At 39.4% G+C, this 13173-nt stretch overlaps 1 protein-coding gene across 2 annotated transcripts in view; it reads right to left on the bottom strand.

Moving 5' to 3' along the window:
* The window catches only part of DGKQ (diacylglycerol kinase theta), a 157586-nt gene that overhangs the window by 15929 nt on the left and 128484 nt on the right, over positions 1-13173 (bottom strand). For both annotated transcript variants that reach the window (XM_075594267.1, XM_075594276.1), the window contains exons 17-20: positions 11450-11598; positions 10811-10992; positions 10045-10145; positions 4884-5030 (exon numbers count right to left, since the gene is read on the bottom strand). In XM_075594267.1, the coding sequence (XP_075450382.1) occupies positions 4884-5030; positions 10045-10145; positions 10811-10992; positions 11450-11598 (579 nt within the window). The remainder of the gene's footprint in view (positions 1-4883; positions 5031-10044; positions 10146-10810; positions 10993-11449; positions 11599-13173) is intronic.

The following is a 13173-nucleotide window of genomic DNA, read 5'->3' as shown; positions in this document are numbered from 1 at the left end:
GCTACGATATTCAATCATCTACTTCACTATCACTCTACATACCTGTGAGTAATAATACAACGACGCGATCGTGCTGCATGTGGCAGCCAGTCGGTACTAGGTTTAATGACCCTCCTTCATTACCCATTCAGCAGACAGGCAGAAGCCATTAAATGTATTCTAAGAAAACATTGGAATGTGTTATCGTTAGATCCTGTTCTAAAGCCTTATGTTGCGGCAGGTCCAAATGTTATTTTTAAACGTGCCAAAACACTGTCTAACTCATTATCACTGAGTCTTTTTGGATTAACAAATGGAAGGATCCTTACTGCCTAAGGGATCATACACCTGCGCTCATTGCAAGGTATGTCCTAAGTGAATCAAAGCAAAACATTTTGTTCATCTGCTACAAGAATGACTTACAACATATAGTCCTTTATTAATTGTAACTCTACTTTTATTATTTATCTGTTAAAATGTGGATGTGGCCGACAGTATGTCGGAAGGACCACTAGATGTTTAAAAGTTAGGATACTGGAGCATTTAAGACTCATCAATAATAGAGATCAAAATCACCCAGTATCAAAACATTTTGTCAGTTGTCCTAATGGCAGTAAGGGTGCTTTCACATCCCAGGGTATCGAACATATCCCGATGCCCCCAAGGGCTGGAGACAGAACCAAACAGTTGGACAGACGCGAAGCATACTGGATTTTCACCCTGAGAACAAGAGCACCTCTAGGCATGAACATTGATTGGGATTTGAGTAATTTTTTGTAACTTTAATTATATATATAATTCATATTTACTATGTTATTAATTTATGGTTCAGTTGCATTAATCATTAACTATTTATTATGGATTTCACCATACTTAATGAAATAGATTTTTTATTTTTTTGTTATTATACTATTAATTATAATATTATAATGATTAATTTATATTTAATTTTAATAATATTTAATATGTTTGATTTTTATGCCTTCCCAATCACTGTTCATGTTTATCCTGTCTGTGTCTACCATAGGGTCTATATTATATTAAATTCTTACAATACTTGTCAATATGTGTGGGTTTAATTACTCATGTATCGCAATCATAACTGAATTGGCATAGTTACTCCCCTTATATGAGAGGTTATATGACCACAATAGTTCTATTTTGATTGTATAATTCCACGCATATTGACATTTGTCCTCTGTGAACTACAATGTTTTTAATTCATGCCCTGATTAAATATATTTTGTTGAAAAGGCTCAGATATATTAATAATACACATATGATGCTGTTTAATGCTGTTATTACTTATATGCTATGATTTATTGCATTATATCTTGTTTAACATGCGTTCATCACTATATATCACTTCAGGGTTGCTGCTTCTCAAGCAACAAGACTTGTGTGTTTTTTTTAACAATGTTACTGTGTGTTGTATTGTCCTGCATGAATAAAGTTTATTCAAAGAAAAAACAACATACCACCTGACCTGCCCGGCCAATGAGGATGTACGTTACGTCAGCGCGCTGCGCGCTGATGACGTCATCCTGATGGTGCGACGGACAGCTCTGGTGAGTATAAAGAAGCAGCCTTTTCATTACCTTGTACACCTTGAAAAAGTGCTGTTGCATGAAAACGCGTAGGTGCGTTCATGTAGTCCGTTTTTATTGTATCTCTAGCTTGCAATAAATTGATCACTTATTTAGTTTGGAGTTGCCTGGCTATTTTTTCCCTTCTCTGGATACCAGAAGCAGGATTTCCCTGGCTGTGCTCTATCTACATCTACTACAATTCTGAATCTACACCTGGATGGACTGCACGCCACAGATGATGGGAGTGTCCCTTGGAGTGTATAGGTAAAGAGCCGCAGTGCCTTATGGTATATCCTGTACACAACGGACATTATTACACATATATATACATTCTGGTTGGGTGTTTATTGAAGTGTCAATTGATGTGGGTGTCATGTGGACTCCACTAGACATTTATCCCCTCCAGCTCAATTATATTACATTGTTATACTGTGGACACTCCATCTTCATCTGGATACTCATTTATATATTCTCTACAGACGGAACCAGGTCTGATTGTTGAGCACTATACTCACTCTCCTATCAGAGGAAGGAGTGAGGGGAGAGGTTAGTGTTCACTGTGGATGGCAGAGCAGAGAGGTCAATCGAGTGAAGGTTTCGAGAGTAGCAAGTAGGACATGTAGGAGGGGAGTGAGGGGAATGAGTGGTGGTGAATGATAGGAGGTGATGGTCAGAGAGCAGAAGGGGGAAAGATACAGAGAAATCAGAAAGGTAACAGTTTTTAGTAAAGACCAGGTCTAGATAGTGACCATCCTTGTGGGTGCTGGAATTGGTCCAGTGGTGGAGACCAAAGGAGGAGGCTAATGCGAGAAGGCGAGATGCCCAGGAGATAGAGGAATCATCAATATGACAGTTGGAGACCCCCAGTAAAAGGATATGAGAGTTAGAGGAGAGAAAGAAGGAAAGACAGGATTCAAAGTAGAGATAAATGAAGAATTAGAGGCTGCAGATATTGGCAATCTGTTGAGAGGGTAAAGAGAGCGTAAAGAGAGGGTAGAAAAGCTGGACAGCGTGAACCTAAAAATAAACGATGAGGGCATAGGGCAGGGCTGATATTGGTAACGGGAAAAGAGGAGACCTACCCCATGACCCCGGCCATTGGGGTGTGGAGTGTGAGAGAAAGAGACCACTATAGGAGACAGCAGGGTCCACAGCAGAGTCATTTTGTGAGAACCAGGTTTCTATTATAGCAAAGAGCAGAACAGAGCGAGAGCAAAAGATGTTGTGTACAACCAGAGCCTTCATAGTGAGAGAGCAGACATTCCAGAGGGCACAGGAGAAGGGAATAGAGAAGGAAGGGAGACCAGGAATGGGTATCAAGTTAGATGTGTTAACACCTTTAGCAGGGAGAGAGGAGGCAGGAAGAGAGGAGTCAGGGAGGTGTGGACGTGAGCAGGTATGTATATGGGAAGGACAAAGATTAGGAGAGAGCCCTAGCTGCAAAGAGTAGAGAGAGGATATGTGGAGGTGGTTTTTATTCAGGGGTTTAGAAGTTGTTGGGAAAGAGGTCTGTAAATATGGTGCAGTGTTTGGGCACATGCATAGGTGGAAGGAAGGAGATGAAGAAATGTGAACAGGAGGAGAGTGGGGAAGTTGGATAGAATAGAAAAGTTTTCAAATGAGTGAGGAAACAGAAAGCAGGAATAGCAATAGGGAGGACATATATATTTATATAAAAAAACAAAAAGGAAAAGAAAATTGGTGCTTTACAAAACCACTATAATATAAACCCAGCAAGATTTTTAAACTTTCTCCAATAGGGAGATTTTTGAACTTAAGGGTTTTGTAAATTGTTTAACAATGTTTGTTTATACATGCTCACTTGTAAATGTGGCTTCCACCATGTAAGACGTACGACTTGGCCCCTGTGTACCAGATTTCAGGAACACAGGAGCAAAATTAAAAATTGTATGATAAAATGGGTTTCCTAAACATTTTTCTATATGCCACAACAAAAATCCAGAAGGAATACAGTTAATGGGTTTGGAACATATTCCCCCATCTATTCTGGGAGGACACAGATTCAGGTTTCTCTGCAAAAGGGAAAATTACTGAATCTTTAAGTTAAATAGTCTGATTCCAGAGGGCTTCAATTAACACAAACACAAGTACTAACAGATATAGGGGTGGTTATCTGACCCGTTTCATTTCCCCACTGATACATTTGCTCATTATCAAACTAAGTTATTTATCTAATCTTGTGGATGCCCTTTCTATCGGAGTCTCTCTTGGATCTCAATTATTCTAATTTAATACATCAATTTTGTGGTATTGCCGTTCATTTCATTTTGAATAGCAGTACACAACAAATATTACCCTTGGTATTTAGTAATTAAATTGAAATGTTACTAATTTTACGCAGTTTTTTTTCCTGTCTGTTATTGCAAACAGCTTTACAATAGTTTCAAATCAGCTGTTCCTTTTACGTCTTCAGATTTATTGTTATTTCTTTTTATATTCAATTCCTACTAGTAATTTATTTTATTGCATTATATCAATTAAGATGTTGTGTAATGTTGTATAATTATCCTAGACGTATTGGTCGTTATGTCATATGTTTTATTTGATTGAATTTGTTGCTTAGCAACATAAGCATATATATTGTGTCCATTAGTAAGGTTTGGCCATCTGGTAATAAAATGCATTGGGAAATACCTATTCAAGACATCACACGAGTTACCTGAGCTACGCCACGTCTTCAAGTTCCTCCCCCAACATACAGAGGTTGAGGGAGCTGCATAGCGGAGTTTGAGCATGATCTGGATCATGGACTAACATTGTGGAGGAAGACAAAATACTATTTGCTGAGTGCGCCTGTTCCGGTACACCTATTATCCAACGGCAACTACTATAGATCTGGGTTAGCCTTGCGATAGGCTTTACGGACACAGGATTTGGAACGGTGGCGGCACTCATATTTCCCTCCTATATAAACATCTTCAAGTGTACTCCGAACACTGGCTATCCACTCCAATTTGTGACCAGTTTACACACCGGTATCATCTCTACCTAGTCTTCAATTGGGATCTTTTGAAGTCATTGATGAGCCGAATGTCTGGTAGTTGAACCTGATCAGTTATACAACTACTTTATTGACATTTTAATACTGAGAGTCAACATTTCTGTTTTGTCCTTAGATACATTTATATCTTGACCATCACATCTTGGAGTGTTCGCTTCTTTGAAATACACATATCCACAGTTGTTGAACACCATGAATATAACATTGAGTAACATTACTAAGACGACAGGCTGTTCAACAAATAAAACCAACATTTTATCAATGGTATTCTTACTGCTCATTGAATTATCTACCTTGGAATGTTGAGGAAAATAAGGCCTTCTATGTTAGGTAACTCCACCTCCTGCTGGTCAACTTGAAGTTTCAGATCCTTATGTAAATTTCTATTGTGACTTAACTTCTGCAATCCAGCTCGGACATACACTCCTTTATTGTGGAACCTTTCAAAGAAAACAATAGTTTACCAATGGAGGAAAAAAGAAAAGGCTTGCAACAAAGTTATTTGCTTCATTCTTTATTCAGATCAAAAATATCACTGTGGTGCTTTGGTGTTGGGAATCTGTTTGGAACACACTATATTGGCGCACTGAATCAAAAACTATTCCCAGTGACCTTTTTGAAATGAAACTTCTATGCTGGCACTTACCAAATAAAAATTTCACTTGGAGTAAATTGCCTTGTTGGAGAGATCACTGCTGGCAGAAGAGGTCGTTATGTCAGCTGGCGCAAATTCAAAGGCCTCCCACACACAGCATGCATGCGCAGAAGTAATTGCTGATGGCTTGGCGCGCCTGCGTAGTAGGCACCGTGGGCAAGCACTTCAGGCGCAGCACACACACCACACACACACAGAGAGAAAACACACACACGCCTGCACAGTAGCTGCCGGCACACACAGACACACAGAGACCAACACACACACAAACACACACGCACGCACAGACGCCTGCGCAGTAGCCGCTGGCACACACACACACACACACACACAAGACACACACACACAAGACACAGACACACAGACGCGCACACCCAGAGACATAGACGCGTGCGCGCGCGTGCACACACACACAGACGAGGAATTTGCAGTTACTATACAAATAGAAGTACAAATAGGTAAAACAGGTGTGTGTGCCGCGTTAGTAATAGTTAGTAAAACAATACAATAGAGATCGGTCTTAAAGATTAGGAACACAGTTAATCCTATATTACTTAGTGACAGAACAAGGGAGTTTTGAAAAAAAGTTAAAATTGTTAAATGAAGAAACATTGTTCTAACATTGATTGTTGACTAAAGGGCATTTGGCGGACAGTGAGAAAAACAAGTAATTGCTATGTTAAGACTGGTCAATACACACACAATCCCAGAAAGCTCGAGAACTCCAAAACCAACATCATATATACAGCATATACATTTGTCAAAAAGGAGTGCTGCTGAGCATGGCCAAAAGTATACAACCAAAGACAGATATGCCCAGTGCTACATCCAAAGTGACAAAACGTATAGTACAATACTTCAGTGCTAATCTTCTCAGTGATTAGCACTGAAGCATTGTACTATACATTTTGTCACTTTGGATGTAGCACTGGGCATATCTGTATTTTGTTGTATATGTTAAGACTGGTTAAGGCAAGTGTATAAAAATTGTATCTGGATGTATTGAATTCTGAGTCATTTAACCACAACCAAGCTGATGATTCTCCACTTTATACCCAAATTCTATATATATATATGCCTGAAAACCTGATGTAATTGACTGAAATGATGCTGAAAGAGATGTTTTCTATGTGTCTCTAAATAAATAGAGAAAAGAAGCGGACCCTAGAGTATTTGATATATAACTGAAAGGTGGGACCTTTATTTGCACCCATTTAATGAAGCTAATCTTCAGTAGGCAACCAGCTAGACCCATCTTCATTTGGCGAGTCATCCAGCCCTGTACCTCGTACACTTCCAGAGGGGGGAAAGCAAAAGCCCACGGAAGCCCGTGAGAGGGGGAGCACCTTCTGGCAAGGAAGACTCCAGTCAATGCTCCAGACCTTGATGTAAGTGTACAGACACATTTGAACCAGAAGTATACCAGGAAAGCACCCGTTGATTTAAGACCCTTTCCTGAAGTAGATAAGCTTTTGAGAAGGATCTAAAAACTATATCAATGAAATATCGGATGGATTTGTTATAACCTGAGGAACTTATTGGTAGCCCCTGAGACCAAAGAGATCAAGGAGAGACACTCCTGGTCCGTTGCAGTGCAGGTACATACTCACAATGAGGGGATCGCTAAGTTGATGAGACCGTGTGAACGAATATGTCAGTCGACGGGGATTTTCCTAGCCCCCGTGCCTACGGTAGATAGAAAGCATCTGTAACACGCTTACGTAAGTAACCCTAGTTAGATTGTCTTTGCTATTGATTTTATCCAGGAATAGGCTAGCAAGCAAAATTCCCATCACACCACCTGAGAAGGTAAGATGTGTAGATTTGTGGAATGCTCCCTGGAAACAAGTTATGAAGGATTTGGACGATAAAAAGTTGCAAGAAATGATACCATCTAAATATGAGGATCGATGGCAGGGAAACTCTGAAATAGATGCAGAGTATTTTAAAGATCAGGCACAAAGTTGTCATATGCTTTGTGAAAAGAGAAGAATAGATTACCAAAAATATACAGAGATGGCGAGTAACATGAGGGGTAGGGATTGATGCTGAACCAAAAAGCAATGTTTTGTAACTGTCTGCAGCTCACAGAACAGCTATAGCCCCCACCCCCTCTGCAAGTTACACACAAATTTGTGCAATTCACATGCATGACCCAAAACCTAGAAAGAAATTGGCAAGAATGAAAAAAAAAAGTTTCAAATCAGTTTTAAATACATGACCAGTGAAAGTATTCAGATTAGTTATAATTATAAGAATAGAAAAGTACATTCTTATTAAATTAGCTTTTGTGCAGGAATAGGAATCACACTTTTTCTCATCATGTGTAGTTAAACACTATTGTTTAGTGTAGATTTTTGTATCAATGACAAGGTATATTTTTTTTAGGATCAAACTTAATCATTTGGCTACAAATTAGAAGCGTTATTTCTGATTGTCCTATAATTTCTGTGTTCCGAGCTGAAAAAGAAAAGAAGGTACACGCAGCATGACCAATGGAGAAGGCCGAACATGGTGCTCAATACAAAAAAAAAGTATATGGCCTTCAATATTCAAGGAAGAGGTTATAGTAGATTTATGAGATTATGGGACATTTCGGTAGGGGGGTTTATTCATAACCAATTTCATTGGTCTGGACGTATCTTACGAATATAATTTAATTCACATGAATGGACATATGTAACTAATGGTTCTGCAATTTGTCTTAAGAATGTACAAATCAATAAGACAGACAACCCCATTCAGAGAGTCAGATTTGGACACCATACCTGGCATGTGAATATCTGACTGGGATATCACTGAACATGACGAGCAGTGCAGTCCATATGTCAGAACAGCTCAGTATAATTTTGATCAATGGTTAGATTCTCATACACCAGAAAGAGAAGAGAATGGTCTGATACGGTTTAGGAGATAAGACATTAGAAATAAATAGTGGTTAACGATTAGGATTTTTTTATAGTGAAGATTTTAGAGATCTTTTTTTAAACACTAGAGTATATAAGACGGTGACTTGGTACAGACAGATCTATTCTCTAAAAAAACTGACCGGAACACACCGTTACACTACAGTAGCATTCACTCAGGCACAGTACGCTCATTACCTTGGAGTCAACTTAACAGGGTGAAAAGGATAATTAGCGAGCTGGACGTGGTTGATGAAAAGAGATAATTAGCGAGTTGGACAAGCAGATGACGGAGAGATTTAAAGCCAGACGGAACCCAACATCTGGATTGAATGAAGAACTGGGTAGAATTAATGTTCTGGGCAGGGAAGCTCTATTACTACCCAAAATGCTCAACCCTGAACTTGAACGTCTTCCATTTGTTACTACATGCAGTACAATCAGTAGGATAAGAAAACACTGGCATTTTGTCAATTCAGACCCTGCATTAAATAGGGTACCGGCATCGCCTCCCCACCCCCCAATGGCCTACAGAAAGGTCCCAACAACTTGAGGGCACGGTTTAAGGGAGTTCTTTCTATTGCCACATATTATCTGGGCTGCATGGCGACCCTGGCCCTACTGCATGCACCCAGCTGGAAGGAAAGTATTTTTCAGCTTTTTCCTACATGTAACATGTTATGAGTGCCCTGGACGTACACGTGTGATTGTGCTTTTTATGTGTACAAAGCTTTCTCATTGTATAAATTATGGCATACATGTGTGTCTAGCGTGCGGGCATCTGTGCCCGGTGCGCATCTCTGTATGATGCATGCATCTGGTGTGCATGCATCTGTGTATGGTGTCTGGGCCACCCAATTCTTGGCTGGTTGGTTGGGCTTGCGACCCACCTCCCCCCCTCCCCCCCCCCCCCCACCCTAGGCCAAATTTTGCCAGCGAGCTCCTGATGGTAAAATAGCACTGCTCACTATATATAGTCCTAAAGATGGAAGCTGCTAGACTGCAATAAAAGACAAACCCCCTCACAAATTCTATGTATACATCTGCCTTCTTTCTGCTAAATGAGGCAGTTTGCATCAATGTTGACCCAGTTTGACTACAAATGCTACAATGTACAAATATTTCTTAGTACCTCAGAGAAGACGGCATTACTGACAAACTTGTATAAAAATTCGCAATTATCTGTGAATTTATATTCAAGCTAGATTCACAACTCGGCAATGAACAAACTGCCTCAAACATCCCCTTTCATATATACAGCTCAAACTAGGCCATGTACACACAATGTACACATCTAACAAGACTTAAAAGGTGCAGTTGAACTTACCAGAAAACTGAAAGGCCTATGTATTATCTTCGAAATATACTTGGTATACTGTTTTTGATGCGCTCTTAACCACATGATTACCCATCATTAACAACCACATCCTGACAAATAGTACATTGTGAATAATGTGTGGGCATATTACAAGTGCATGTGCTTTCTATATTATGGATACAGTTGGCAACCAAGGTATTTGCTCTTCTTTTTAAAATGTCAGAGTATTTCCAACATGCAAACAATTTGCTAGAAAGGAAGGCGGGGTCTTTACAGCTACAAGCAATGCCTTTCCATTGAGATGCTAGGGGGGCCTTAAGTGGCATGTGGAAATAAAACAGATATGCTAATTAAATGCAGCACACTATTCATGGTAATGAGTTTCACAATGACTGTATTGTTTGCCAGATTTCTATTTAGTGAACCTGCTTTTTGGCATTACACATACAAAAAAAAAAAAAAAAAGGTAAAAATAAATAAAAAATAATAAAGTACCTTGAAACATTAAGTTTACTACCGTTTAGTAACGATCTGCCTAAATATTTGTAAAAGGTAGTTGCTAGACTTTAAGGTACCTGCTATTAAATTTTCCAGGCTCTACCTCTCTGGCATGATGAAAATCCAAGCTCAATTCTGCATCGATTCCAATCCCGCAATAGTTGTTCATTTGAACAATCTGGAAAACAAAAGGTCGACAATCCATAAACATTTTTATTGTTACATTTTTCCATGTAACTATTGTTTAGTTACAAAGCACAGGGGCCATGCATTTATATTACCTATAAATCCAAATCTCCTCTCACAAATATTTAACAATTCCATGCTGCTACAGTATCTCAAACACACAGATCTTTGCCAGTGAAGCACATTTCATTTATTAATTATAATCTACCTACTCTGTATCTCGTAGTGATAACAAATGCCCCACACTGGATGTTAACACTTGAGTGCGTTAGAAAACATTTGAGGGCAACAGTTTGAAGCATTCACAACCCATACATTACTTTATCCCTTTGAATTTCAATTAATTGGATGAATTCAAAGCATTCACCTGACGAAAGGTTCATATGGGACCTGAAATGTTGTTTTTCCACTGTTCTGGGCGGTCACATTAAATGGAGAACGTCATTATGAACTTGTGAGTAGAGCTCTATCTCTGTCTTAGAGGAGACCTGCACTTTGAAGAAATTGTTTGTCTATACAAGCAGGTCTCTCCTCGGCTGAAACGGTTTCCTCCCACTTTGGAATTTAATTCAAAGCATGCCACGCAGTTGGGAGAGACCGAATAAACCCCCACTGTAGATTTATATTTTAACAAGGATTAGAAAAAAAAAAACATACCTTAGGAGGCTCCGGTTCTGAAATACCATTTTCCATGGCATCAACCACTTCTTGAGCATCTAGAAGTATGGTCCAGCGGTCCATTAGAACATTTTCGGCCTCATCCACAGATATCAGAATGGCGTATGGATCTTCCCCACTATAACCAGTTCCCCAACGCAGCACTCTCCCCAAATCATTCCCTGAAAAAAGACACACAATGTTCCATTATTTTCAATTATGTTTTCAAGCTGAGAAACGGATATACGTGGAGTTGGTATAATGGCACAAGTCACTAAAGGCCACATTTCATCATTTTTCAGGTTTTATTATTCTACTGTATCTAAAAAAAACTAAAAGCGATTCAAAGGTTAGAATTATACAACGCAATTAAAATTGCATAATTCAAGTATATTATGAATGGGTTGAACTAGAGTGATTGTCTTTTTTTCCGTTGCAAATGCAGTAAAGAAGCAAAACATGATTTAACAGAACTAACACTTATGCTGATAACAGGCTACTACTGACAAAACACTAATGTTTGAATGAAGTACTAATCTTTGGTTAGTACACAATATTTATTAATGGTGTTGGTGGTATTACTGTTCTGCTTAACAAGTAACAAGCTTTGCAAAGATTCCAACATACCAGTAGCCTCACCTGTTCCCAGAGGTAGAACCGCTACAGATGGTTCCGTACACACCAGCTTGTACCTAATCTCCTCGAGTGCACCAAGCACCCAGCCAACGGTACCATCACCGCCGCATACAAGTACTCGAAAATAGGAAACTTGAGAAAATGTATGAAATCTGAAACAAAACATGGAAAAATATTGTACCTTTTTCTTTCACTTGTTCTACCTACAGACTGACACTGTACATTTCCCCACACCCACATTTTTTTTAAATTCTACTTGCCATAATGCTAAGAAAAACAAATCATACAGTAGCTACATTGATTATTTTGGAAGTATTGATACCTTTGAATAGAGCAACATAAAGATTCGTCATTTTAGACAAAAGTCTCTTGATCATATAGTATCCAATAAGAGACCACACTAAAGCTCACGAACATACAAATACATATATGAAAATGTCTCCAGCTTTGACGATTCATTAAAAAGTATAATTAATGCAAAATAACCTGTTTTTCTCCAAGATCTATATGACTGCTACTAGTCTTTAAAAACAAGTTATGAACTAGAAATAGCTTGAATTAGAACAGTTACAGACATTAGATTGCAGCAGCAATTTTATTTTAGGTGCAAATGTGCAAAACTAAAGCAAGTTATGATACATACATCATTTGGTATACCTGAATACATTTGAGGATACATTTACAAATGCTATAATATCTTTCCCGTTTCAAGCAGTACTCTTGACCTGAAGAATAGGATACATTTTGGGTTTTTTAAATATAAAGATACCGTCCTACCTAGGTCCAAACTCTTTTTTGTTTGTGTTTGAACACACACTACAGTATATGATGAATTTATAAAGATCTATAAAATTTGTGTTCAAAATGTAGTTAAGCATCTTTGTTTGCCATGCCTGATGCCATACAGACCTCAAATATGGGAAATATTCCAGGGTTCTCTTCTGCTATACCTGGGATCTCATATTTTCCTTCACTATTCAAGAGTGACCTAATTTTTACCAGTGACTGCAATAGTCATGGTATCCAACACCATTTTCTACTTCTACTAGCAGTTAGCCTGCGCTTATAGTGCTGGCGACGTCGCGCCAAAACAAATGCATTGAATCAGTCACATGCGCTTATAGTAGGCGCGACGGTGCAACCTAAATCTCTGTAGTCAGTAGAATTTGATTTTTACAGCGACGGTCTCACCAAGTAACAGGCTAGAAACCAATCAGATAGCTTCTGATGCAGGGACAGGGGGGATGTGTGTGTGTGAGATCAGGCCTGCCAACAGGGGGATCTGCCGAGGTTGGCGTCCTGGGCCCTGTGAGTCAGGGGGCATGGCCGCCCGGGCCCCCTGCACGGTCGTGCCCGTTTTATTTAAAAAAAAAAAAAAAAAAAAAAGGGGGCTGAGGTCCTGGCGCGCATGCGCAGGAAAACCGGGTGTCTACATCCCGCCCCGGGCAGCAACCGCGGGGAACCAGGGGCAGGGGAGGAAGAGTCTGGCGGGCAAGGAAGCAGCACCCACCCAGGCAGTCACTCACTCACTCACTCAGTAGCCGGCACTATAAGCGCAGCCTTAGAATGTCTGTGCACCACTGGATTTATTGACATGAGTGGGTGGAGAGGAGTTTAGGGACATGTTGAACTAAATGGAGTGCACACAAACAAAATTGAGTGACTTGTTGATAGAGACATAAGATATTCTGTGTGTAATACAGAATAGTTTGTGTGTGACAAATGTC

Source organism: Ascaphus truei, chromosome 1, assembly GCF_040206685.1.
Source record: "Ascaphus truei isolate aAscTru1 chromosome 1, aAscTru1.hap1, whole genome shotgun sequence".
Lineage (NCBI taxonomy): Eukaryota > Metazoa > Chordata > Amphibia > Anura > Ascaphidae > Ascaphus > Ascaphus truei.
Note: the sequence above shows the minus strand (reverse complement) of the source record. Positions and strands in the feature narration are given on the sequence as shown.